Source organism: Dama dama, chromosome 19 (genome assembly GCF_033118175.1).
Source record: "Dama dama isolate Ldn47 chromosome 19, ASM3311817v1, whole genome shotgun sequence".
NCBI lineage: Eukaryota > Metazoa > Chordata > Mammalia > Artiodactyla > Cervidae > Dama > Dama dama.
This window is the reverse complement of record NC_083699.1, coordinates 11,379,055-11,402,792: the sequence shown is the minus strand read 5'-3', so window position 1 is coordinate 11,402,792 and position 23,738 is coordinate 11,379,055. Positions and strand designations below refer to the sequence as shown.

The following is a 23,738-nucleotide window of genomic DNA, read 5'->3' as shown; positions in this document are numbered from 1 at the left end:
TTGACACTAGTATAGGTCTTATGCTAGTACACAGCTGCTGATGACATGGCAGGTCATAAGGAAGACCAGGAACACTACAGACATTAGGTTCCAGTCATGGGTTGTCGCTGTTGGTTTTCAGGTTCTACTGGTCTCCTTTCTAAGTGGTGGCCAAAGTGTAGTCTCTGGCATTGGGCATCACGGGGAACTAGATTCAGAATGTACAAGTTAACAAGATCCCCAGGTGACCTGTGTGCACATTAAAGTGTAAGAGGCACTGGTCTCAAGGACCCAGCTCCCACAGGGTTCGTCTACTAGAGGATTCCCCCGAGGTCTGGACATACCCACATGTGTACATGCATGCATGATTCATGTATGGCTTACAAACACACACAGCCATACCCCCACAGGTTTCTTTGTAAGACTCATTTTGTTACAAAGTAAGAAATCAATAACCTTTAAAAATGATCATCTTTGGCAATGTTAGAGTAAATAGAAAGCCAGGGAGCATCAAGCATTATTTATTATACAGTTTCTGAGCATTTGCCACACATCTGATGAGGGCAAGGCTCTGGAGAGAGTGAAAAGTTAAATATTTAATAAAAATCAACCCTTTTGTTGTTGGAAGGGGCTCTGGTTTTTCTTCTCTTAGAAAGGATCCTTCACTGGGCTTTGATACTTCCTATGTAACATTCCTAGAATTCCTCACCCCATCCCCACTCCTGTGGAAAAGGGGGTGGTGATGGGGGAAGGATGAGGAGAGTGTTCCTAATTAGCACTTTCATATATAATAACATAGGGGGTATATATACAAGATTTTCCTTTGCTTAAGTTTTCAACTTTTTTTCTTGTTACTTGATTCATCATATTTCAACCAGGATCTGGAAGCATCCCCAAAACTCCCAGCACGATTTGACACAGAGGCAGTGTCATCATGAGGTTAAGGGTTTTTTTAAATAATTTTACTCTCAAAAATTATGAGGAGAACCCTTGAAAGTAGATGAGTTTTGTTGCATAGCCGTAACTGTACTATTTGAACTGATATTTACATTTCAGCTCTCTTGCTTATATATCAAAAACAGTAAGTCTGGTTTTATTTAGTGACTAGCAGTGGGGAACATAGTGCTAGCTCACAGCCTCTAAGAAAAGATGCATCTGACAGTCAGCAGATCAGCAGTGGACTGCCACACTGAAATGTTCGGCTAGAGTTCTCAGCATTAACCAGAATGAGTCTTGTTATTTACATGTAGACAACAGAAAAGAAATTACACTGAGAAGGGTATCTTGGCATCAGTTTATTCCTTGTTAAGTAAAAAGTAAATCTTATTAGAGTAGGTAAAGAAATAGTTGCTATTTAAGATTAATAAATTTAAGATACCTGGAAAGTGAATGTTTTCAGAACTGTAGATTCCCCAACTTCAGTGATATGTCAGGTCCACAGAGTTTCAAATATCTGGCAATTCACCCAGATAAGTGGAAAACAGACACTTTCCTATTTCCTGTTACTGAAGTCTTTATTTACGTAGCATGGATGATTTTAGAAATCCCTGGATTATACTAAACTCCTATTGCTGTCTATGTTTTCTCTGGCTCTTCCTTCTACTACCTTCTTAGGAGACAATCTTCCTTTAGCTGTGACAGTGGCCCCAGTATCAATCAAATGTTCCTTCCTCCTTTGAAACACTTCTCAGAGCCCACCTTCTCTGTGATAGCTCTGCATTCCCAAAACATGATTTGGTGATCAACTCTTTCTCTTCAAGACTGGTAGGTACAGATTAAATTGGCAGAGAAGGTGAGCAATGGGAGGGAATGGGAAGTTACAGCGATTTCCTAAAGGAAATATTCTACCATCCTCCACTTTAGAAAGTGAGAATTACCTTGAAGGCTAAATGCATAGGTTTTAGTATCCCACACAGTAGATAAAATGAAAACAATGAATACAATGAGATGACGCTTCTATTATTCTGCTCAGAAATGGCAAAATTAAATCATGTTCTAGTCTAAATGTGCACAGCCATCCCCACAGTTCCTATGTTGAAGACTAATCCTGAAGTGATGGTATTAAAAGGTAGAGCTTTTGAGGAATCTCCACACTGTTTTCCATAGTGGCTGTACTAGTTTGCATTCCCACCAATAGTGTAAGAGGGTTCCCTTTTCTCCACACCCTCTCCAGCATTTATTGCTTGTAGACTTTTGGATAGCAGCCATCCTGACTGGCGTGTAATGGTACCTCATTATGGTTTTGATTTGCATTTCTCTAATAATGAGTGATGTTGAGCATCTTTTCATGTGTTTGTTAGCCATCTGTATGTCTTCTTTGGAGAAATGTCTGTTTAGTTCTTTGGCCCATTTTTTGATTGGGTCATTTATTTTTCTGGACTTGAGCTTCAGGAGTTGCTTGTATATTTTTGAGATTAATCCTTTGTCTGTTTCTTCATTTGCTATTATTTTCTCAATCTGAGGGCTGTCTTTTCACCTTACTTATAGTTTCCTTTGTAGTGCAAAAGCTTTTACGTTTCATTAGGTCCCATTTGTTTAGTTTTGCTTTTATTTCCAATATTCTGGGAGGTGGGTCATAGAGGATCTTGCTGTGATTTATGTCGGAGAGTGTTTTGCCTATGTTCTCCTCTAGGAGTTTTATAGTTTCTGGTCTTACATTTAGATCTTTAATCCATTTTGAGTTTATTTTTGTGTATGGTGTTAGAAAGTGTTCTAGTTTCATTCTTTTACAAGTGGTTGGCCAGTTTTCCCAGCACCACTTGTTAAAGAGGTTGTCTTTTTTCCATTGTATATCCTTGCCTCTACAGAGTGAAGTAAGCCAGAAAGATAAAGAACATTACAGCATACTAACACATATATATGGAATTTAGAAAGATGGTAACGATAACCCTATATGCAAAATAGAAAAAGAGACACAGAAATACAGAACAGACTTTTGAACTCTGTGGGAGAAGGTGAGGGTGGGATGTTTCAAAAGAACAGCATGTATACTATCTATGGTGAAACAGATCGCCAGCCCAGGTGGGATGCATGAGACAAGTGCTCGGGCCTGGTGCACTGGGAAGACCCAGAGGAATCGGGTGGAGAGGGAGGTGGGAGGGGGGGATCGGGATGGGGAATACGTGTAAATCTATGGCTGATTCATATCAATGTATGACAAAACCCACTGAAATGTTGTGAAGTAATTAGCCTCCAACTAATAAAAAAATTTAAAAAAAAAAAAAAAAAAGTAGAGCTTTTGGGAGGTGATTAGGCCTCCAGGGTGGGGCCCTCATGTATGGGATTAGTGCCCTTATTAAAGAGTTTTCAGGGAGCTCCTTTGTCCCCTTCCTCTATGGAACCAAAAGCCAAATCTACCAACACAATGATCTTGGACTTAGCAGTCTTCAAAACTGTGAGAAGCCCAAATAGACTAAGGTAAAAATGGACCATGAGTCCATTCAAGATCTCAACACAGCCTTATCTAAAAATCCTAAAAAGGCTGTTCTGCTTTATTTCCACTGTTTACATAAAGGTGAGCTCACAAGTGACTGGAAAGCACTTTGGAAAGTGACTTTTTCCTCCAAGCTAGTACATTTCAGACCTTCTCTTTCAAGCACACCATGGCCAGCCTTACCTTCAAGCCCCATCCTATTAGCTGCAGTTTGTTTGCATATTTTGATTTACTTATTTATTTATGTCCTGCTTACTTCCAGCAAGCAGTTCAGGAGGTTCACAATGAAAACATGGTTGCTATGAGACCAGAAATAATTAACCCGAGGCAAAATCCAGGAACAGAAAGGGGGAGCATTGGCAGGATAGGGGTCACACATGTAGCAGAAAAAATCTATCCTAGCTAAGGAAATTGCCAATCTCAGGCAAGGTCACATTTGCAAACTGAATTTTTCCATTTCATTCTCCTCTGTACATAATGAGGTAATACTTATCCAAGTACTTCTGTCTAACTTGTATTTTGGGAGTTATATGTCCGCTACCATGAATAAAACATCCTGGCTTTTTTGTTTTTTTTAATAAGTAGGTGCAAAGAAAGATAGGAATCTTGTATTTAATTGTATAATGAGTAAATTATGTAATGTAATGAGTAAAGTATGGGAAGTTCAATTGTAGCTGATGTATAGTTCAATTGAGTTAAATCATACCATATTGTGTTCCTTTTCTAATGACCACAAAGCACTTTTTCTTTTTTTCCTGGCAAAAAGTTCAAACACAATTTCTTTTTCTTTCTCCCTATTTCTTTTCTTTCTTTTTGGTCCCATAATAAGCAACTTTCTTCAAAATGGTTTCCATGATTAGGCCAGAAGATCTGTGGTTACTTTTTCTATCTTTCTGTGATTATACCACATTTGCCAAATAGATATTGTGTAGTTAAAGATGGGCTGCTTCTTTGAGTTCTGCAAAAATGTTTCAATGCTAAAATCCCCAATGCTCTTTCAAAAAGTTTGCTTAATTGAAGCAAAAGAAATAGTGGAACCATTGTTGGGGATAATCAATGAGAGGTAATTTACATGAGGGGACCATGGTGTGGTGGGAGAAGAAATTCTGGCTCTGCATAATTCAGTCTGAGTTGCTTGAGCCCACACAAAAGATTTACCTTTAAAAGGCTAAGTTCCCAAGCCCCCAGTTTTTAAAGAGTAAATCCGACCTCTAAATCCTTTATCAACCCACAAAACAACACTATGCTTGAAGCTCAAATTAGATAGATTTCTACAAGCTTTAAGGTCTATAAGTATTTGGGGGTCAATGCAAAGAAAAGATGCTGAAAGATGAACTCTCAGCACAAACAAAGAAAGATCTGGGTTTTCAGACTTAAATGTGGCCACACCAAATGCTGTTTAGGGGGAAATACTCTTAAATGAGAAACTCTTACTGACAGGAGACCATGTTCAGTTTTCTACCCTTTAAAAAAATCAATCATATTAAAAACAGAATTTATTAGGTTACATTATTGTCTCAAATAGCAAGGCATAAAAGTAAGTTACATTTACATCCTATGATTTCTACTTTAAATCCTAAGTCAACTTCATTCAAACACTTCTCTGAAGAAGACATAGGAAGCTCCACATTTAAATATTAAATAAAAGCCGTAATTGCTTTATAAGTACAAAAATTATCCCTTGTGTTTTTTGTTTGTATTTTTCTTTTAACGAGGGCATGGTTTACTTTAGCATTCTGTGCCAAGTGCATGGAATTGAGCTGAGTCCAGCTGATCTCTAATTTTTGCCATGTTAGAAAATTTGAGGTTCATTCAAAACAAAGGATACATCTGTTTTCATCAGCTGTTTCTTGAATTTTATTACTGGGACTTATTTTTTAAAATTGTTTTGCCTAGACAGTATTGTTTTACTAGGCATGATTTATTACTCTGCATGTGCCCCTGGAAACTGTGTGTTCCTAAAATCATAGAAGCTGAATCAAAAATAATAAGAAAAGGATGGGAACTTATTCCCTTTACATTGGGTTAAATATTTATTTAGAATATATAAATCTGTTTAAATTATAATAAAGCTTTGTTTATCAATGGGAAGAAAAATATGTTCAATTAATTCCAAGCTTATATACAGAAACTTGAGGCATGACCAGAGGATAAAAGAAAGAATTGAGGAATATGACTTTCAGAATGCTATTTTAAAAATCAGCTCAAAATTGGATGATTATCTGCCTGAGAGAGACATCAACAATGTTTTTGTTTATTTATTCTCTGCTTTGTTCCACAAAAAAGGATTTCAAGCAGCTTGCTCTGTTGATGTTCTATATTTAAAATTGTTGAATCTTAGCTTTGGAATATGATAGACTGACAGCACTTGATGCCTACTTACTTTGCAAGCACTTTACACATATTTTTGTGCTAGTATTTTAAATAAATAATCTTATTTATTTATTGGCTGTGCTGGGTCTTCGTAGCTGGACAGGCTTTCCTCCAGTTGCTAGGACTGGGGGCTACGATCCAGTTGGGGTGCTTGGGCTTCTCGTGGCGGTGGCTGCTCTTGTTGCAGAACACGGGCTCTGGGTGCCCGAGCTCAAGAGGCTGTGGTTCCAGAGCTCTCGAGTGCAGGCTCCGTAGTTGTGGTCCAGGGGCTTAGTGGCCCTGAGGATGTGGGATCTTCCTAGATCTGGGATGGAATCCACGTCTCCTGAATCGGCAGGTGGATTCTTTTCCATTGAGCCACTAGGAAAGCCCTCATGTAATGTTTTTAAAAAGACAAATAGGCTGTCTTGGTCAAATGTTGAACAAATTTCATTTCTAGGTAAACTTCTTCACAGGTTACCAAAACAGTGGCCTATATTTGCTTACTGGGCTGATATTGAGGTTTTGGACATTTTTAGAACTTCCAAACCTTCATCAAATCACAAAATGTTAACTGGAAAAATTAAGGGGATATATGGCTTTTGAGACAGCTTGTTTTAGTTTCGGTGATAATTTAGATACATCTGCATTTACATTTAAGGTTTTCAACACTGAAACTATTAGCTAACATTTATTTAGCACTTTTCTGTGCCAGGCGTTGTTGTGAATGCTTTGTTTTTAACTCACTGAATCCTCACCACCTCTCTATGAGGTGGGTACATTAACCTGTTTCATAAACTGAGCCATGGAGAGTTAAGTGACTTGCCCAAGTCATGACTGGCTGCTGGTAGTGCCAGGATTCGAACACAGGAAAGCGCTTCTGACCCGCTCTATGACCCCCACACCAGCCCCTGTGCCTGCTCTCTTGGGAGGGCTTTCCAAGGACTGCCACCTTTTCTGTTCTCCCAGGGTGGGACTTCCTCTGGAAATATGTATCCCAAGAAATCTCTCACATGTATTGACAATTAGAACAGCCTGGACTCTTGTTTGCCCTGCTAGTGTCTTACCACTTCTACTTTCCAAGCAGTAAAGGAAGCCTCTAGAAAGCCAAACACTTAACTGCTCCTTGTTTCAAGGGGAAATTTTGAGGCCGTGGAACAGTTTGGGCTGCTGCTAGAAAGTGTCTCAGAAAGAGCTATAAACCTTCAGGTGGGTGTGATTCGGGGAGGCCCTGAGCAGGGGCTGGCGTGGAGAAGCTTCGCACATTGCGTGGACAGTCCAGCTGACTCCCGCAGAAACAGGTCTGTAATGACCTGGACTCAGTCATCTGGAATTTCTAACACTCATCCGTCAATAGAATCTTTAAAATTTTATTTTAAAGGTTAGTATCCCAAACTTTGAACAGACCACAGAATAGGAGAGCCTAAAAGCCTTCCAGGAAAATAGGACCAGGATTCATGCACCACCAGTAAGTAAAATTTTTGTGTTCCAAGGTGGACTCCCACTGATTAAAAATGACTTTTAAAACCTGATATTGGTTTGCGAAGGAGGTACTCAGAGACAGGAAGAAGGAAGCACAGGGGAGGGGCACATTGGTGCCTTCAATGGTATTGCCAATGTTCTGTTTCATTACTTAAATATCTGTTCTTTCATATACAGCATGTATTCCATAATGTCAAAAAAAACTACTAATATTAAACATTTACTGTGTGCTAATAGTATGCCTGGCATTGAAAACAATAATATTTATAATAAAACATTAGGCCTCTACTGAATGGCTTATTTTTTAATTCATTGATATTTCCAGTATCATCACATCTTATTAAAAATACTACTTATAATAACAATTGATTTCTGCCATTTAAAAAAAAAATCATTTGCTCTATGCCAGGTCCTTCTTAGGTATTATTTCACTATTCCTCCTAGCAAAGTCTTGAAGAATTTGTGTCAGCTAAGATGAGTTGGTAATAGCGTATCAAACTAAAGCCAGATTCAATAATAAGAATATTTATTATCTCATTTAAGAAGTCTGCAAGACTTGATGGGTCCAGGGTCCCTCCAAAAGTTCCACAAAGTCATCGGGAACCCTTGATGATAAGGCTCTTTCTCTCCACCTCCTTGAGATCTTAACATGGCCCTGTAATCATGTCCCCTTTTGCTTGCAAGCTGGCTGCCACAGATCCGGGCAGCATATGCTGTAGACCCAGCAACATCTGGTTAAAGAAAAGGCATGTGTCCTTCCATGTGTCTATTCTTATTTGGGAAGAAAACCTTTTCCATCAGTTTCCCATCCCAGAAAATTTCACCTCAAGTCCAAATGCCCAGGATAAAGTCATATACCTACCCCCCACCCCCAGTTACAAAGGAGGATGGTTTATTTAGTGCCACATTTTTCTCACCTTTGTTCTCCTTGCTGGTGATTTCGTGTTTAAAATGTCCCAAGTTTAATGCTGAAGTGCTCTCTGGTGTTCCCAAGTATGAGATGGCTGTGATCCACCTCATGGGTAAAATTACATAGGCTGCATTTGGCCATGAATTATAGCGCTCTTGGCTGAGCTCAAATTTAATGAATTAATGATCTGTATCACTTAAGACATCTTTAAATAGAAGCACACATAAAACAAGGTTATGTATTGATCAGTTGATGAAAATATGCGGCTGGAGGCTTTTGGGAACCTATTCCTGTGTTTCCTTTAGAAGCAGTGGTTCCATGTTTGCTAAGCCAGTGTCTGACGTGACTTTATAGAACACAGCTACCAAGAATAATAATAGTCGGCTCTGTGTGCACAAACACACACTTTCACACAACATACACACACACACACATATACACACATCCACCAGCAGCATGAGGCTGTCTAGCAGAGTTCTCTGAACTGAAATAATTTCACACCTTCTCACTCCAGAGTGGGGTGCTCAACTGTCCCAATTTGCCCTTGATTGAAGAGTTTCCCAGGATGAGGGACCTTCAGCACTGAAACAAGGAAAATCCCAGGACCAGTCAGAAAGAGTTGACTCCCCTGCTCCAGAGTTTCTTGAAGCCAGGGAATTGAGGTGGAGGGGGGCTGTCCGTCCTAACCCTTCAACTCTTGCTCTGAAGCTAATAGCTGCACCATCTTTAGGAAGAAGACTCATGGAATGAATGTACACCCAACCAGTTAAACACTGCTGTCCCCACTCAGGCTTCTGAGGGTTCCTAAGCAAAAGCTGGATTTTCCCTGGCAAAGCTCCACTGAGAAAGCATTAAGAGTAAGCTCATTCGATTTACATTCCTAATGCACCTTGCAAGTGTCTCTTTGGTGTGTGGAAACGTGTAGGAGATGAATTATGAAGAAATACAATATATGGCACAATAAAAAAAGCAATAACAGATGCCCAGGAGTTACAATATTTTCATTCAGGCAGCAAAATGTATTATTTTCTTTAACTCTCTTGTAAATTGATAAAGGATAGAGAGAAAAATGTGGATTTTAGGGCCAAATCTATATTTCCTAAATCAGCAAATTCTCAAGTTTTCACAGATTTGGGACTATATCGACTAGTGATTCTCAACCCTGGCTTTATATTAGAATTATCTGGGAAATTTAAAAATTTCTGTGCCTGGATGCCACCCATTACGATGAAATTAAATAGAAACGGAGTGGGGGAGAGGAATTATTGGGCATTTAAATTGTTCCAACAGCTTGCCAGGTGATTCTAATAACATACAGCCAGGGTTGAGACCCTCTCACAGGGAGGGTGATGTTGAGAAAGGGTCTTAGAAAGTTTCAGCAGAGAATGCTGTAATCAGCTGGTGATGCCTGCTGTGGGTGGAAGAGGGAGAAAGCACACGAGGCTGCACTAAGCCATCTTTTTCAGCCTCGCCAAAGTGGGAATATTCAAGCTCTGAAGTCAGGCAGATCTTGTGTAATCTTGATCAAATGATTGGCACTCATCAGTATCTCCATCATGTTACCATTTTGCAATGTTGTTGTGAGGGTTAGGTGAGGAAGCAGATGCCAAGTACCTGGCACATAGTGGATGCTTAGCGGAGGGGAGCTATCATCATCATAACCAGGCTCCCATGTTTTCATCTTTGGCCACATTCTGGTTCACATTCTGTTATCCTAACAAAAGGGCTTCCCAGGTGGCTCAGTGTAAAGGATCTGCCTGCCAATCCAGGAGATGCAGGAGATGCAAGTTCGAACCCTGGGTCCGGAAGATCCCCTGGAGGAGGAAATGGCAACCCACTCCAGTATTCTTGCCTGGAGAATCTCATGGACAGAGAAGCCTGGCGGGCTACAGTCCATGGGGTTGTTAAGAGTCAGACATGACCGAGTGACTGAGCACATAGGCACGCATCCTAACAAAGAGTAACAGAAGAGTTTTTATGAGATAGTAGTAAGTGTATTTTACAAACAAAATGAATAACACACGAAAAATGAATGGTATGGCCAAGGCAATTTTGCAAGCATATAATCTAGTTCAGGGGTCAGCAAATCACTGCCTGTGAGCCAGATCCAGCCACACCTATTCATTTACTTATTGTCTGTAGCTGTTTTCCCATAACGGATACCACATGGCCCATAAAGCCAAAAATATTTGCTATCTGGTTCTTTACAGAAAGTTTGCTGACCCTTGATTCTAGTTCATCAATTCTCAGTGCAGTCCATGGACCTCTGAAACCCCTTCAGGGGATCTTAGAGGTCAAAGCTATTTTCACACTAATACTCACACATCATTGACCTTTTTCACTGGGTTGACATTTGTACTGCAAGGACAAAAGCAACGATGGGTAAAGCTGCCAGTGCGTTAGCACAAATCAAGACAGTCAGACCAAGTGTACGCTTCATTGTCTTCTTCACCACTACATGTGTGTAGGGGAGAAACCAAACAGACGAAACACCAGTTTCACTTAGCTCAGGTTGGCACTATCGGTATTTTGAGCCAGATAGCTGTTGGTTTCCAGGGGGCTGTCCTGGGCACCGCGGGTGGTTTCGCAGCATCTCCAGCCTCTGCCCAGCAGACACTACCAACTCATCCCCTCCCATCTCCCATTGTAACAGTCAAAAACCTCTCCAGACATTTCCTGAAATTTCTTTTATTTAACCAAATAGATGGTAAATATCAATAGAATACAACTCAGATAAACAAAAAAATCTTTGGTGTCTTCTGTAATTTTTGAAACAGTAAAAAGTTCCGAAGGCCAAAAAGTTTAAGACTGGCTGTTCCATTCTGTATTTATGGGGTATTTATGATATTTATACTGCTAAATCAATATAAAGTGAAAAGGATCACATATATAAGATATAGGAAAAATAAGTGGGGAGTTTGGGGTTTGGGGTGGGAGGGGTGGAGACATAGCCAGTGAAGACACAGCTTTAGAGACCTGGGGGGAAGTGTGACCTGGACTGAGTTAGTCCTCCATCTGTGCCTCAGTTTCCTTCTTATAAAATGGAAGCGATTGCAGTGCTAACCTCACAGTGTTGTTGGGAGGATTGCATGAATAAATGCCTAAAAAGCATATAGAATAGGTTTGGTGCTTAGATTACGTGCTCTCTGTGGGTCGGCTATTATTGTTTTAATATTAAATAATCAGTTCATGTCAGAAGGGATGAGGTCAGGCCTGCCAGTGAAGCACACAGGTGCTGTTGACCTGTCCCCATGGCAGGATGACTGGAAGCAGAAAAATGCGGCCACTGGCCCCCAGAGACAAAATATTGTAGGGCCAAGAAAGAAATCAGAACCCCCTAACCCGCTTCTTACCCTCACCTCACACTTTCTAATCCAAAGTCACATCTGTTACCCCTGTGAGATACATGGATGTGCTCCAAGGTTTCAGAACAAACGACGTGAGGTTGGCTTGGTTTCATGTGTGAGTTCCAGAGCAGTTATAACTTTTCTTGTTCCTGCGCTGTGATTAATTTTCCCTTCAGCTCAGTTTGGCTGCCAGAAAGTCATCCAGAATTGTGTTGATTTCAGCCATCCTCACCTTTAGGAAGACACGTGCTTTCAAAAAAGGTCTCTTAATGAAACCGTAAGGACACCTTTTAGATAAGCAAGTGAAATGTTTGTAGACTGACTTTTAAAAAGTTGCTAAAGAAGAAGCTGAAGCGGAGGGCGTTACCTAAAATTTGAAATTGCACTCTCCGTTGTAAACTGTCACATCTCTTGTGTCCCAGTTCTTGTCTCTCCTGACCTCCCTGGGTCAATCAAGATATGTTTTACTGTAATTGGTTTCTGTGGCTATTGAGAATGTTGCATTTAGATCCTAAAACCTGTAGAATTCACACATCATATTCTCTGTGAAATCTGACCTGACTCTACTGTTTGACATTAACTCCCCTCCCTGGGTCTCCCCGTTCTGTTCTTTTTCCCTTTGAGGCACATTTCTGCATCCAACACACACTGTATTTTACACATGTGTCTTGTTTATCTGCCTCATTATTGTGGCAAGGGCTTTTACTGTTTTTTCTTCAGTGCTGTATTCCTAGTTTCTAAAACAGTGTCTGGTACATGGTATCGACCCCAACATCCAGCTTTTGTCTTTATTTTTTTTTTCATTTATTTTTATTAGTTGGAGGCTAAATACTTTACAATATTGTAGTGGTTTTTGTCATACATTGACATGAATCAGCCATGGATTTACATGTATTCCCCATCCTGATCCCCCCTCACCTCCCTCTCCACCCGATTCCTCTGGGTCTTCCCAGTGCACCAGGCCCGAGCACTTGTCTCATGCTTTTGTCTTTAAATCAGGAAGGGAAAACATCCCTGTGATGAATCACACACCGTGAATTCACATACAGAACCCTTGCATGGATGAAAGCATCTATATTGAAAAAAATGGTAGACTCAAAAAGAGTACTTAAATCTCCCTTTGTTACCTAGCAATTTCATGAGCCAAAGTATAAAATAGGCTATCAGGAGCTTGTTCCAATGGTGTTTATTTTTCATTCATCTAATACTGTTATCCTTCAGTGAGTAAATACCTCTTCGGTTAGCTCTCCAGCTCACAGAAGTGTGTCTGAGTCCCACAGAGACTGTGCCCTAGGCCTTCACTGGTGGCTCAAACACTAAAGAATCTGCCTGCAGGACTTCCTGGTGGTCCAGTGAATAAGGCTGTGCACTCCCAAGTCAGGGGGCCTGGGTTTGATCCCTGGTCAGGGGACTAGATCACGCGTGCCGCAACTAAGACCCATAGCAGCAAAATAAATAAGTATTAAAAAAAAAAAAAAATTTGCCTTCAGTGCAGGAGAACTGGGTTCAGTCCCTGGGTTGGGAAGATCCCCTGGAGAAGGGAATGGCAACTCACTCCAGTATTCCTGCCTGGGAAATCCTTAGACAGAGCAGCCTGGTGAGCCACAGTCTGTGGGATTGCAAAGAGTCAGACACAACTGATCGACTAAAAGAGGTTCTTAACAAATAGTTATTAAGAAGTTGATTGGCAAGTACCTCCTTCCCCAAGAGATGTGTTCCAATGCAGTTATACATGGAATCTTTGAAAACCAAATTAAACACTAAAAATTAGGGATATTCACTACTGAAATCTGTTCTGTACTAAGTATTTCTTGTAAAGCACAGAATGCCTTTGCAAACACATACTTTCTTTGTAAAGTCATATCTTGGCATTTAGAGCTCCCCTGGGGGCTCAGACAGTAAAGAATCTGCCTGCAATACAGGAGACCAGGGTTCAATCCCTGGATCAGGAAGATACCCTGAGAAAGGGAATGTCTATCCACTCCAGTATTCTTGACTGGAGAATTCCATGGACAGAGGAGCCTGGTCAGCTACAGTCCATGGGGTTGCAAAGAGTCAGACACGACTGAGTGACTAACGCACACACACATACATGTCTTGCCGTACAAGGTTTACTTAATCAGTGAATTGAGACATACGCAGAGTGTAGATGCTACAGGCTCCGTTCTGTGCCAGCTCTGTGCCAGGTCCATTGATGTATGAGAAGTGGCGCCTTTAGGAGACTTGAGTGGTACATTTAACCATTAGGAATCTATACATGGAAGGGGGGATTGTGGGTCCCTTAAAGGCAGAGACTGCTTCTCATTCTCCTTTGCCACCTAGTGTCTGCATGCATGGTCAGTCGCTTCAGTCCTGTTTGACTCTTTGCGACCCCAGGTACTGTGGCCCGCCAGGCTCCTCTGTCCATGGGATTTTCCAGGCAAGAAAACTGGAGTGGGTTGCCATGCCCTCCTCCAGGCAATCTTCCTGACCCAGGAATTGAACCCACATCTCTTAGGTTTCCTGCACTGGCAGGCGGGTTCTTTACCACTCGCATGATCTAGGGTAGCGCTGCTGCTGCTGCTGCTAAGTCGCTTCAGTCGTGTCCGACTCTGTGAGACCCCACAGATGGCAGCCCCCCAGGCTCCCCCGTCCCTGGGGTTCTCCAGGCAAGAACACTGGAGTGGGCTGCCATTTCCTTCTCCAATGCATGCATGCATGCAAAGTCGCTTCAGTCGTGTCCTAGGGTAATGGTAAGAATTAAACCTGTGCTTGTTAACAGAGCACAAGGCTTGGACAGACTCAAGTCTAGCACAGGCATGTTATAGACTTGCAGTACTGATCTAGTGATGGGAAAAAAATCATGAGTAAACAAAACTATCAAGTGCAATCAAGTATTAAAGTGAAAGTGAAAGTCACTCAGTCTTGTTCAACTCTTTGCAAACCCATGGACTATACAGCCCATGGAATTCTCTAGGCCAGAATACTGGAGTGGGTAGCCTTTCCCTTCTCCAGGGGATCTTCCCAACCCAGGGATTGAACCCAGGTCTCCCACATTGCAGGCGGATTCTTTACCAACTGAGCTATCAGGGAAGCCAATTAAGATTTTTAAAAAAGAATTTGTAATACAATGAAAATTCAGACAGAAGAGGTCACTGGGGATGGCTTCACGAAGGAGACAGGAGTTACATCTTGAAAGAAATGAAGGCTCAAAATGCTGTAACAAAGGAAACAGGGAAATTCCTAGCTGGAAGAGTTAATTAAGACCTGTACACCTACCACTTAAAATGATTTTGAGCATCAATCTCTGACATATATTTGTTTGTAATTATACATACATTCTATTATACTACCATTATAAAAATTTTTAAATACATAAAGGATGGGATGGGGCGGGAGATGGGAGGAAGGTTCAAGAGGGAGGGGACATGTGTATACCTATGGCTGATTCATGTTGCTGTTTGACAGAAAACAGCAAATTTCCATAAAGCAATTATCCTTCAGTTAAAAAATAAATTAATTTTTTAAAAAGTAAAAAAAAAAACAGATTTTAAAAGAGCAGTTAAAGATGAAATAAGCATATTTTAAATTATTGATGGTATATCATTATTTATGTTGGGCACAAATCTACATTTCAAATAACCTTCTAGATAATTTTCAATTTTTATGGCTCTCTTCCAGTCATGTTGGATTAAAACCTATCAGCCCATAATATGCCTGATGAGATCTCCTAGGTATAGGAGACCTGTCAGCTAAGCCATTTTCTTATTCATTCATACCTAAGTTATTCATATTCTTTCATCATCAGTTTCATTGAAGGAACCTATTTAAGTCAATTGTGAGAGTTAACTTGATTAAAGCTAACTAATAGAATCTACTCATTCAACCAGGCACATAAATCTGTAACATCCTGACACATGCTTAAAGTGAATAGATGAGTGAAGATATCCTGTGGAGAAGAGGTAAACCAGTATAGTACATGGCATTGTCTGACAGGTGGATGGATGGAGGGCGCACTGATCAGGCCTCCCGTGTCCTTGGGGAGCTAGTGAGTCCCTGGCATGGAACCTTGGCCCCAGGAAGAACTATAGTCTGGAAGGGTGGATGTGTGAGGTCAGATCATTAGCGGTGGTTGAGAGATTTGGACATGGCAAGATAGGTTCATGAGACTACCTATTCTTAATAAGGGAATGACAGGAAAATTTTAAAAAATTGTCCTGAGAATCAGGAAAAAATTAAAACCTCAAAGAAGCCAATCAGAGGCATCATAAATGAAACATTGTTAGCTTCAGCTAGCTCTGTAAGTATACTCCCCATAGAACTGTCATCTGCAGGTCATGGGACTCTGACTTTCTTTTAAAATACAGGCCTTCAGTTCAGTTCAGTTCAGTCGCTCAGTCATGTCTGACTCTTTGTGACCCCATGAATCACAGCACGCTAGGCCTCCCTGTCTATCACCAACTCCAGGAGTTTACCCAAACTCATGCCCATCGAGTCGGTGATGCCATCCAGCCATCTCATCCTCTGTCATCCCCTTCTCCTCCTGCCCCCAATCCCTCCCAGCATCAGGCTCTTTTCTAATGAGTCAACTCTTTGCATAAGGTGGCCAAAGTGTTGGAGTTTCAGCTTCAGCCTCAGTCCTTCCAATGAACACCCAGGATTCGTCTCCTTTAGGATGGACTGGTTGGATCTCCTTGCAGTCCAGGGGACTCTCAAGAGTCTTCTCCAACACCACAGTTCAAAAGCATCAATTCTTTGGTGCTCAGCTTTCTTCACAGTCCAACTCTCACATCCATACATGGCCACTGGAAAAACCATAGCCTTGACTAGATGGACCTTTGTTGACAAAGTAATGTCTCTGCTTTTTAACATGCTATCTAGGTTGGTCGTAACTTTCCTTCCAAGGCCTTAGTTCTTCATTATTCTCCACTCCCTCTCACCCCCTGCCAGTTTTATTAAGGTATGATTAACAAGTAAAATTATAAGATATTTAAAGTGTACACCATGATGATTTGATATACATATACATATATCAAAGGATTCCTCTCATCAGTTTAACTAGCCCATCCATTATCCCATATATTTTAGCAGACTTCATTTCCATGATACCATGTTAGCGACTGTGGTCATCATGTTATGCATTAGCCTCTCAAACCCCTATTCATCTTATAACTGAAAGTTTGTACCACTTACCAACCTTTACTTATTTCCCCCACCCACTAGCCCTTGGCAACCACTTTTCTGGTCTTTTGCTTCTATGAGTTTGACTTTTTTTTTTTTTTTAAGATTCTACATATAAGAGATATCAGTAAGTAATTGTCTTTTCTCTGTCTGACTTGTTTCACTTGGCATAATGCCCTCCAGATTCATCTATGTTGTCACAGATGGTGGGATTTCCTTCTTTTTCGTGGCTGAATAATTCTTCATTCCATGCTTGTGTGCCATATTGTCTTCACCCATTCATCTGTCAGTGGACACTCAGGTTGCTTCCCTGTCTTGGCTGTTGCAAGTGATGCTTCTGGAACATGGCTGTGCAGGTATCTCTTTGAGTTAATGATTTTGTTTCCTTCGTATAGATTCCCACAAATGGGATTAGTGGATCATAGGGTAGTTCTATTTTTGGAGGAACAGCCATATTGTTTTCCTTAGTGGCTGCACCCATTTTCATCCCAACCAGCAATTGTATGCGTTCTCCATTGTTCTTGCAGGAGAGAGCCAGGAGCTGCCTGCCATTCCTGGTGAGTCAGCTGGCCAGCATGGAGCACTCATTTCATCATATTCTCCTGCTGGAGATCAAGAGCATCACGGACACCTTCTCCTCCATCCTGGGCCCACAGAGCAGAGACATCTTCCGCATGAGCAACAGCTTCACTGCCATTTCCACGCTCCTTACCCGACAACTGGAAACCACCAAGGCCAGAAATGACAGGTGAGCAGGAGTTCCTGGGGACCTTAGGATCTGCTGCGAACCCATGGAGGCATAGCACCAAAGGCTATGCTTTCTTTTGTAGGCATCAAAGTTCCCAAAGAAAGCCAAACTCATTATCTCAACATTGAGTAACTTCTGAATAAATTATGACACTTGCCAGAATTTTTCTAAATCTGTAAAAACCAGAATGTAACCAAAACAATTTTTTAAAGTGCAGAAAATACAGTAAAGAAATAAGAATGTAGTACAAATAATAATGTTTATAGAATTTGTTTATTTATTCAACAAACATTTAAATCATTTACTTACTGTATGCCAGGAATTCTGCCAACGGCTAGACATATAGAGAGATAAAACATATTCTTTTATCCAAAGAGCTCATTGTCCAGAGAGTAGGTAAATAATAAGTGGGTAATTATAGTATAGTGGGAAGATTGTGCCAGTTATGATTGTGTCAAGGAGTTTGGGGAACACAGATTGGGGTACCTACTTCTGCATGGAATGGAGAAGAATGGGAAGCTGAAATCAGAGAATGCTTCCCAGATGAGGTGACATATGGAACCAAGTCTTGAAAGATGACCAGATTACACCAAGCTGGCTTTGGGGCAGTATGTGGAAGAGCACAATACTTTCTGAAAACAGAAGTCATTCTGTCTGGCTAGCATCAATGTTAGGTAATACTGATGGAGTAATAGGCAAGGACCAGATGGTGCAGGACATGACAGACCTTCTTAAGGAGTTTAAATTTTATCCTGGAGGCTGTGAGGAGTCATGGTAGGAGTTTTACATATTAGGATATGATCAGAATCCATGTTTCAGGAAGGTTGCTCTGGCCCCAGTGCAGAGAACATCTCAGGCAGAGGCAGACTGGACTTCAGGTCACATGAAGGAAGGTCAGAAAAGTGTCCACAGGTACTAGCAATTTAAAAATTACTGATGATTGTAGTGAGTGATCTGCCAGTGGTATGGATGGGCATAAAATAGGATGCCTGGGGTTGAAGGAAGAGAGTGGATATGATAAATCCGGTCCTTTCAAGAAGTCTAGACCATGCCAGATTGAGAGAGGTGTTTTATTATATTTGTCATATTTTGAATAGAGGGACACTTGGAAAGTTTTATGACCACAGGAGTTACAAAATACATTCAAATTCATCATCTCATCTGATCCTCATGATCACTCTATAAGTTGAGAAGGGCAATTATCATTATTCCTATTTTATAGAGAAAGAAACAAAGGCTCAGAGACTGGTTAAATCTCTTCCCAAAGTTACACAGTAACTAAATGATAAAAGATGGGCTAAAATTTCAGATCCTATGCATTGGAAGGTTTTCAGTTCTGGAGAAGGGGCAGGACACATTTAAGACTAGCATCAGATATTGTGAGTTTGGGAGGGTTAACAAATGATGCATATCATTTTCAGTCTGAAATAGCATTCCAGAAACACAGAAGCCAACCTCACAAAATAGTGAAGATTTAGTCACAAGGATCCACTTTATGTCCAGCATGGCACAGAGCCTGAAGGTCCCAAGAGACACAGAACAAGACCTAAGACGAGAGACATCATTCCTCAAAGGTTCACAGTCAGTGTGTGTGAGGGGTTAGTGGAAGTGGGTATAGCAGGCTATGGCGCAAGAGAGACATACAGCCAGGGAGATGAAGAATGTTTCACAAAGAAGATGAAATTTAAATTCATTCCATATTTGTTGAGTAGCTTCCATGAGCCAGGCATCTGCATAGGTACCAGATCATGTTGCACAGGATGAATGAAAGTTCCCCAAATAAGGGTTGAAAGGGCACTCCAAATACAAAGGACACTCCTCACGTGCAAAGATAAAAGAGCTTAAAAGTGTGTGACCCAGAATGAGGCAAAGCAACTGGTTCAGTGTGACTGAAGTGAATACATCAGTGGAGGGCAGGAGAGTAACTGAAAAGTTAGGTCAGAGGCATATTCACAGAGAAGCAGGGAGTTTGTTCTGTAAGCAACATGGTGACGTGGAAAGATTTTTACCCAGAGAATGAACACTGCTTCTAACACGGTAATTAGCAGATAGTGGGCTTTCAATATTTCTGCACGAAAGGACTGCTAGATGGGTGAGGAAGTGGCTGGCACGGTGGAGCCCTGAATGGATTTGGCTGGCAAGAGAGAGGGTCACCAGGATGCTGCTCTTGGAGTCTTAGCAGTCAGCTCCCTCCATGGTGAGACAGCTTGGAATTAGAAAGAGTCAATTACTGGTGAGAGGTGGGCTGAGGAGAAGGGGAGAAGAGTGAATGAAAACCCAGAGATGTCTAGCGTGAGTGACCACATGCACATGAAAAAGCATGCTGATAACCAAGAAAAGACGGAGCAGAAGGGGAGCCCATATGAAGCACCTCTTTGCCCATTCCGCACAGAGAATATTTTCTGGCCAAGATGGTCATCTCAACAATAGCTGTCCATTCAAGGAAGACAGGTAGCTAGTGCCCTTTTCTGTCAACACCATACTTTTGATTTAGCATATTAAAATCTATTGTTGCCTGGTTCCACATTTAGTACAGATGTCTATAGTACCAGGATTTCTCATTTTGGTGTTATTGACATTTGGTTAATTCTTAGTTGTGGAGCTATCCTGTGCACTCTAGAAATACTTACCACTTGCCTGGCCTCTCTACACCAGAGAGGCTAGTGGCAAACCTCCCACTCAGTTGTACTAACCAAGAAAGTCTCCAGACATTGCTAAATGTCCCCTTAGAGACAGAAATCACCCCCAGTTGAAAACCACTGCTATCTACATATTCCATTTTAAAAAACAGCATTTACACCTAGCAACAGCCTACACATGGCAACATCCAAGAAACCCAAAGCCAGCATCACGAAGGGATGATTTGTCATCTGTGTGTAAGCAGAGCCACTGTTAGTTAATTTTCATGGTGTGGTTTCAGAATTCAGTTTAGAGCTTCTACAGCTGGGGTTTGGGGGAGCCACTTTACATTCTCTGCACAGCTAGCCTGCTTGTTTCTTCCAGGGGTGACTGGCATGTGCATCAGATGTAAAAGCTCAGACATGTATTCTGGCCAACAGTCTGTCCATTCTTTCTTGCCTCTACACATGCAAAGTTACAAGAGGCCAATTGACTCTCTGTGAGATTATATGTGTGAAAAGGGTGTGTACAAAGGAAAAACTTGTTATACAGGGTGTTACATTAAGGCATTCCAACAAGAAAAATGTTTCTTGATAAAGTAGGCCCAATCCAATTAGCAATAGACAACTTCCTGATGTAAAGAATTTAAGAGATATGTAGATAGGAGAAAAAAAGTGGGTCTCACTGTCCAAATATGGATCTGCATTAGAAAAATTCATTTTCCCCCCTTTATTATTTTTCTAGGGAAAAAAGAGAAAAAAATGTTAAGAGATAAAAGGTCACCATGCTCTTCGAATACTGCTGCCACCATTGCCACCTTGGCCTCTCCCTCAATTCAGAATACTCCATCCATTTCAACCCTCTCCATCAGTCTCCTTCTGATCAATTATAAGTATTTGGTGGGAACCTCAAAAAGACTGGTGTGGACTGCCCCCTTTTTGTATTAGCTGCTCATCCTCTCTGGGATGGTTGCCAAGGCTCCTCTCCCAACATCGCTTCTCTGAATAGCCTTCATTGTGACCATTTAGCGTCAGTAATTTTAATCTGTGCCCCACAAAGCAGAGAGATCCACACTTTTGTCTAAAGCATCTAGCAAAGTCTGACCCTTACAACTGAAGGGGAAATGAATAAGGGAAGAGAGAGCTTGAAAGAAAATTAAAGATGGTTAAAATTCAAAACAGATGTCATCTAATTTACAAATCTGACACATAGCCCAGCAGGCCAGATTTTAGACTTCAGGCCAAAATTATAAGACTATCAAAAGAAAAACAATTAGCATCTTAGAGAGACTGAAAAACTGGAGGAGACAGGAGCCTCCTTTATGCAAATGACTGAATTAATTGGGTGAGTTTTATTTGATACACCAGGTAAGCACACTTGCACTTTTCTTATTCCTGTGTTTCAGGATGAATGTGTTTATCTAAATAATAAACCAACAGGGCTAAATAACAGGATAGCCAAGCAAAACATGTAGATTTTGAAGTTAATTCTGGAGAAGTAAAAGAAAGATAACAGCAATTGTGGATTAAAAAAGAGAGGGTGGTGCTCGCTTCAGCAGCACATATACTAAAGTTGGAACAATACAGAGAAGATTAGTATGGCCCCTGCTCAAGGATGTTATGCAAATTTGTGAAGCACTCCATATTTTTCCCATGGTTACTAACGGGGAAGTGGGGAGGGATAAATTGGGAGTTTGAGATTGACATATACACACTACTACATATAAAAATGGGGCTTCCCACGTGGCACCAGTGGGAAAGAACTTGCCTGCCAATCCAGGAGACGTAAGAGACATGGGTTTGATCTCTTGGCTGGAAAGATCCCCTGGAAATGGGCATGGCAACCCACTCTAGTGTTCTTGCCTGGAGAATTCCATGGACAGAGGAGCCTGGCGGGCTACAGGACTTGCAAAGAGTCGGACATAACTGAAGTGACTTAGCACATATGCATATATAAAAATAAATAACTAGTAAGAACCTACTGTGTAGCACAGAAAACTCTACTCAATACTCTATATTGACCTATATGGGAAAAGAAACTATAAAAGGGTGGATATATATATAACTGATGCACTTTACAGTATACCTGAAACTAATACAACATTGTAAATCAACCATAGTCCAAGAAGAATCAATTTAAAATATTTTAAAAAATAAAAGAGAGGGTGTCAAGACAGGAAAAAAGGTCTTTATCTTTCAAAATGGTACGAGCCCTAAGTAGCCTGCTGGGTGGCCACTAACTGTTTGCTTGCCAAGACCCAGGGGAAGCTGGAGAAGGAGAGGGTGGCTCCTGGCAACTGTGTGCTGGCTGAGCAGTCAGCGATCCTTGGACCAGAAGATGCCTTTGCTAAGTGCATGTGGCGCCAGGGAGGCTGCTCTGATCAGACACCATCAGAACTGGGGACAGTTAGTCACAGGTGGTCTTAGTAGGAGGTTAGACTCAGGCGCCAACCAGGGATGGAAGCTTTAAGGGCTAGAAATTGTGTGGGGAGGTAAATAGGAGAAATGAGAAAAGCTAGGGAGAAGGGAGGGCCAGGAAGAAGGCACAAGGGGAAAGCAGAGGGAAAGGACAGAGGACATCTGACTCAGCCCAAAGCCCCAGGCATGGGATCACCATTCCCTCACATCCGTCTTGCCAACTAGCCAAAGACATGGGGGAGACAGTTACTTTTAAGAAAAGTTTTAACTCAAAGTGTTAACCTCTGGCTTGGTTGAATGTGTGGTATGTTCGTTGGTTGTTTTGATGGTGATGGTGAGAGTAGTGGTGAGACTGTGTTTTTTTCTTGTTTTTTAAGAATCAGGTGGCAGGTGAAGTGAAAGGCAAAGTTTAGCAAAGGTGCCCGCAGGCTCCTCTGTCCATGGACTTATCCAGGTAAGAATACTAGAGTGGATACCCATTTCCTTCTCCAGGGGATCTTCCCGACCCAGAGATTGAACCCAGGTGTCCTAAATTATAGGCAGATTCCTTACCCTCTGAGCCAACGCAGAAGCACAAAGGTAAAATTAGGTGTAAAAACGTGGTCTACTGGAGAAAGGAATGGCAAACCACTTCAGTATTCTTGCCTTGAGAACCCCATGAACAGTATGAAAAGGCAAAAGATAGGACACTGAAAGTTGAACTCCCCAGGTCAGTAGGTGCTCAATATTCTACTGGAGAAGAGTGGAGAATAGCTTCAGAAAGAATGAAGAGGCTGAGCCAAAGCGAAAACGACACCCAGTTGTGGATGTGACTGTGATGGAAATAAAGTCCAATTCTATAAAGAACAATATTGCATAAGAACCTGGAATGTTAGGTCCATGAATCAAGGTAAACTGAAAGTGGTCAAACAGGAGATGTCAAGAGTGAACTAAAATGGACCTGAATGGGCAGTTTTAATTCAGATGACCAGTATATCTATGACTGTGAACAAGAATCCCTTAGAGGAAATGGAGTAGCCCTCATAGTCAACAAGAGTCCAAAATGCAGTACTTGGGTACAGTCTCAAAAAACAGAATGACTTCTGTTCATTTCCAAGGCATACCATTCAATATCACAGTAACACAAGTCTATGCCCCAACCACTAACACCAAAGAAGCTGAGGTGGAATGGTTCTATGAAGACCTACAAGACCTTCTAGAACTAGCAGCACACAAAGATGGCCCTTTCATCATAGGGGACTGGAATGCAAAAGCAGGGAGTCAAGAAACACCTGGAGTAAGAGGCAAGTTT

General features: G+C 41.3%; 1 protein-coding gene and 1 non-coding gene across 3 annotated transcripts in view; both read left to right on the top strand.

The window, feature by feature from the left end:
• VEPH1 (ventricular zone expressed PH domain containing 1) overlaps window positions 1-23,738 on the top strand; it is a 248,514-nt gene that overhangs the window by 112,758 nt on the left and 112,018 nt on the right. For both annotated transcript variants that reach the window (XM_061167858.1, XM_061167857.1), the window contains exon 6: window positions 17,191-17,411. In XM_061167858.1, coding sequence (XP_061023841.1) covers window positions 17,191-17,411 — 221 coding nt within the window. The remainder of the gene's footprint in view (window positions 1-17,190; window positions 17,412-23,738) is intronic.
• Window positions 21,573-21,679, top strand: LOC133074265 (U6 spliceosomal RNA). The gene has a single exon (XR_009697118.1). It is a non-coding gene; the product is annotated as a U6 spliceosomal RNA (small nuclear RNA).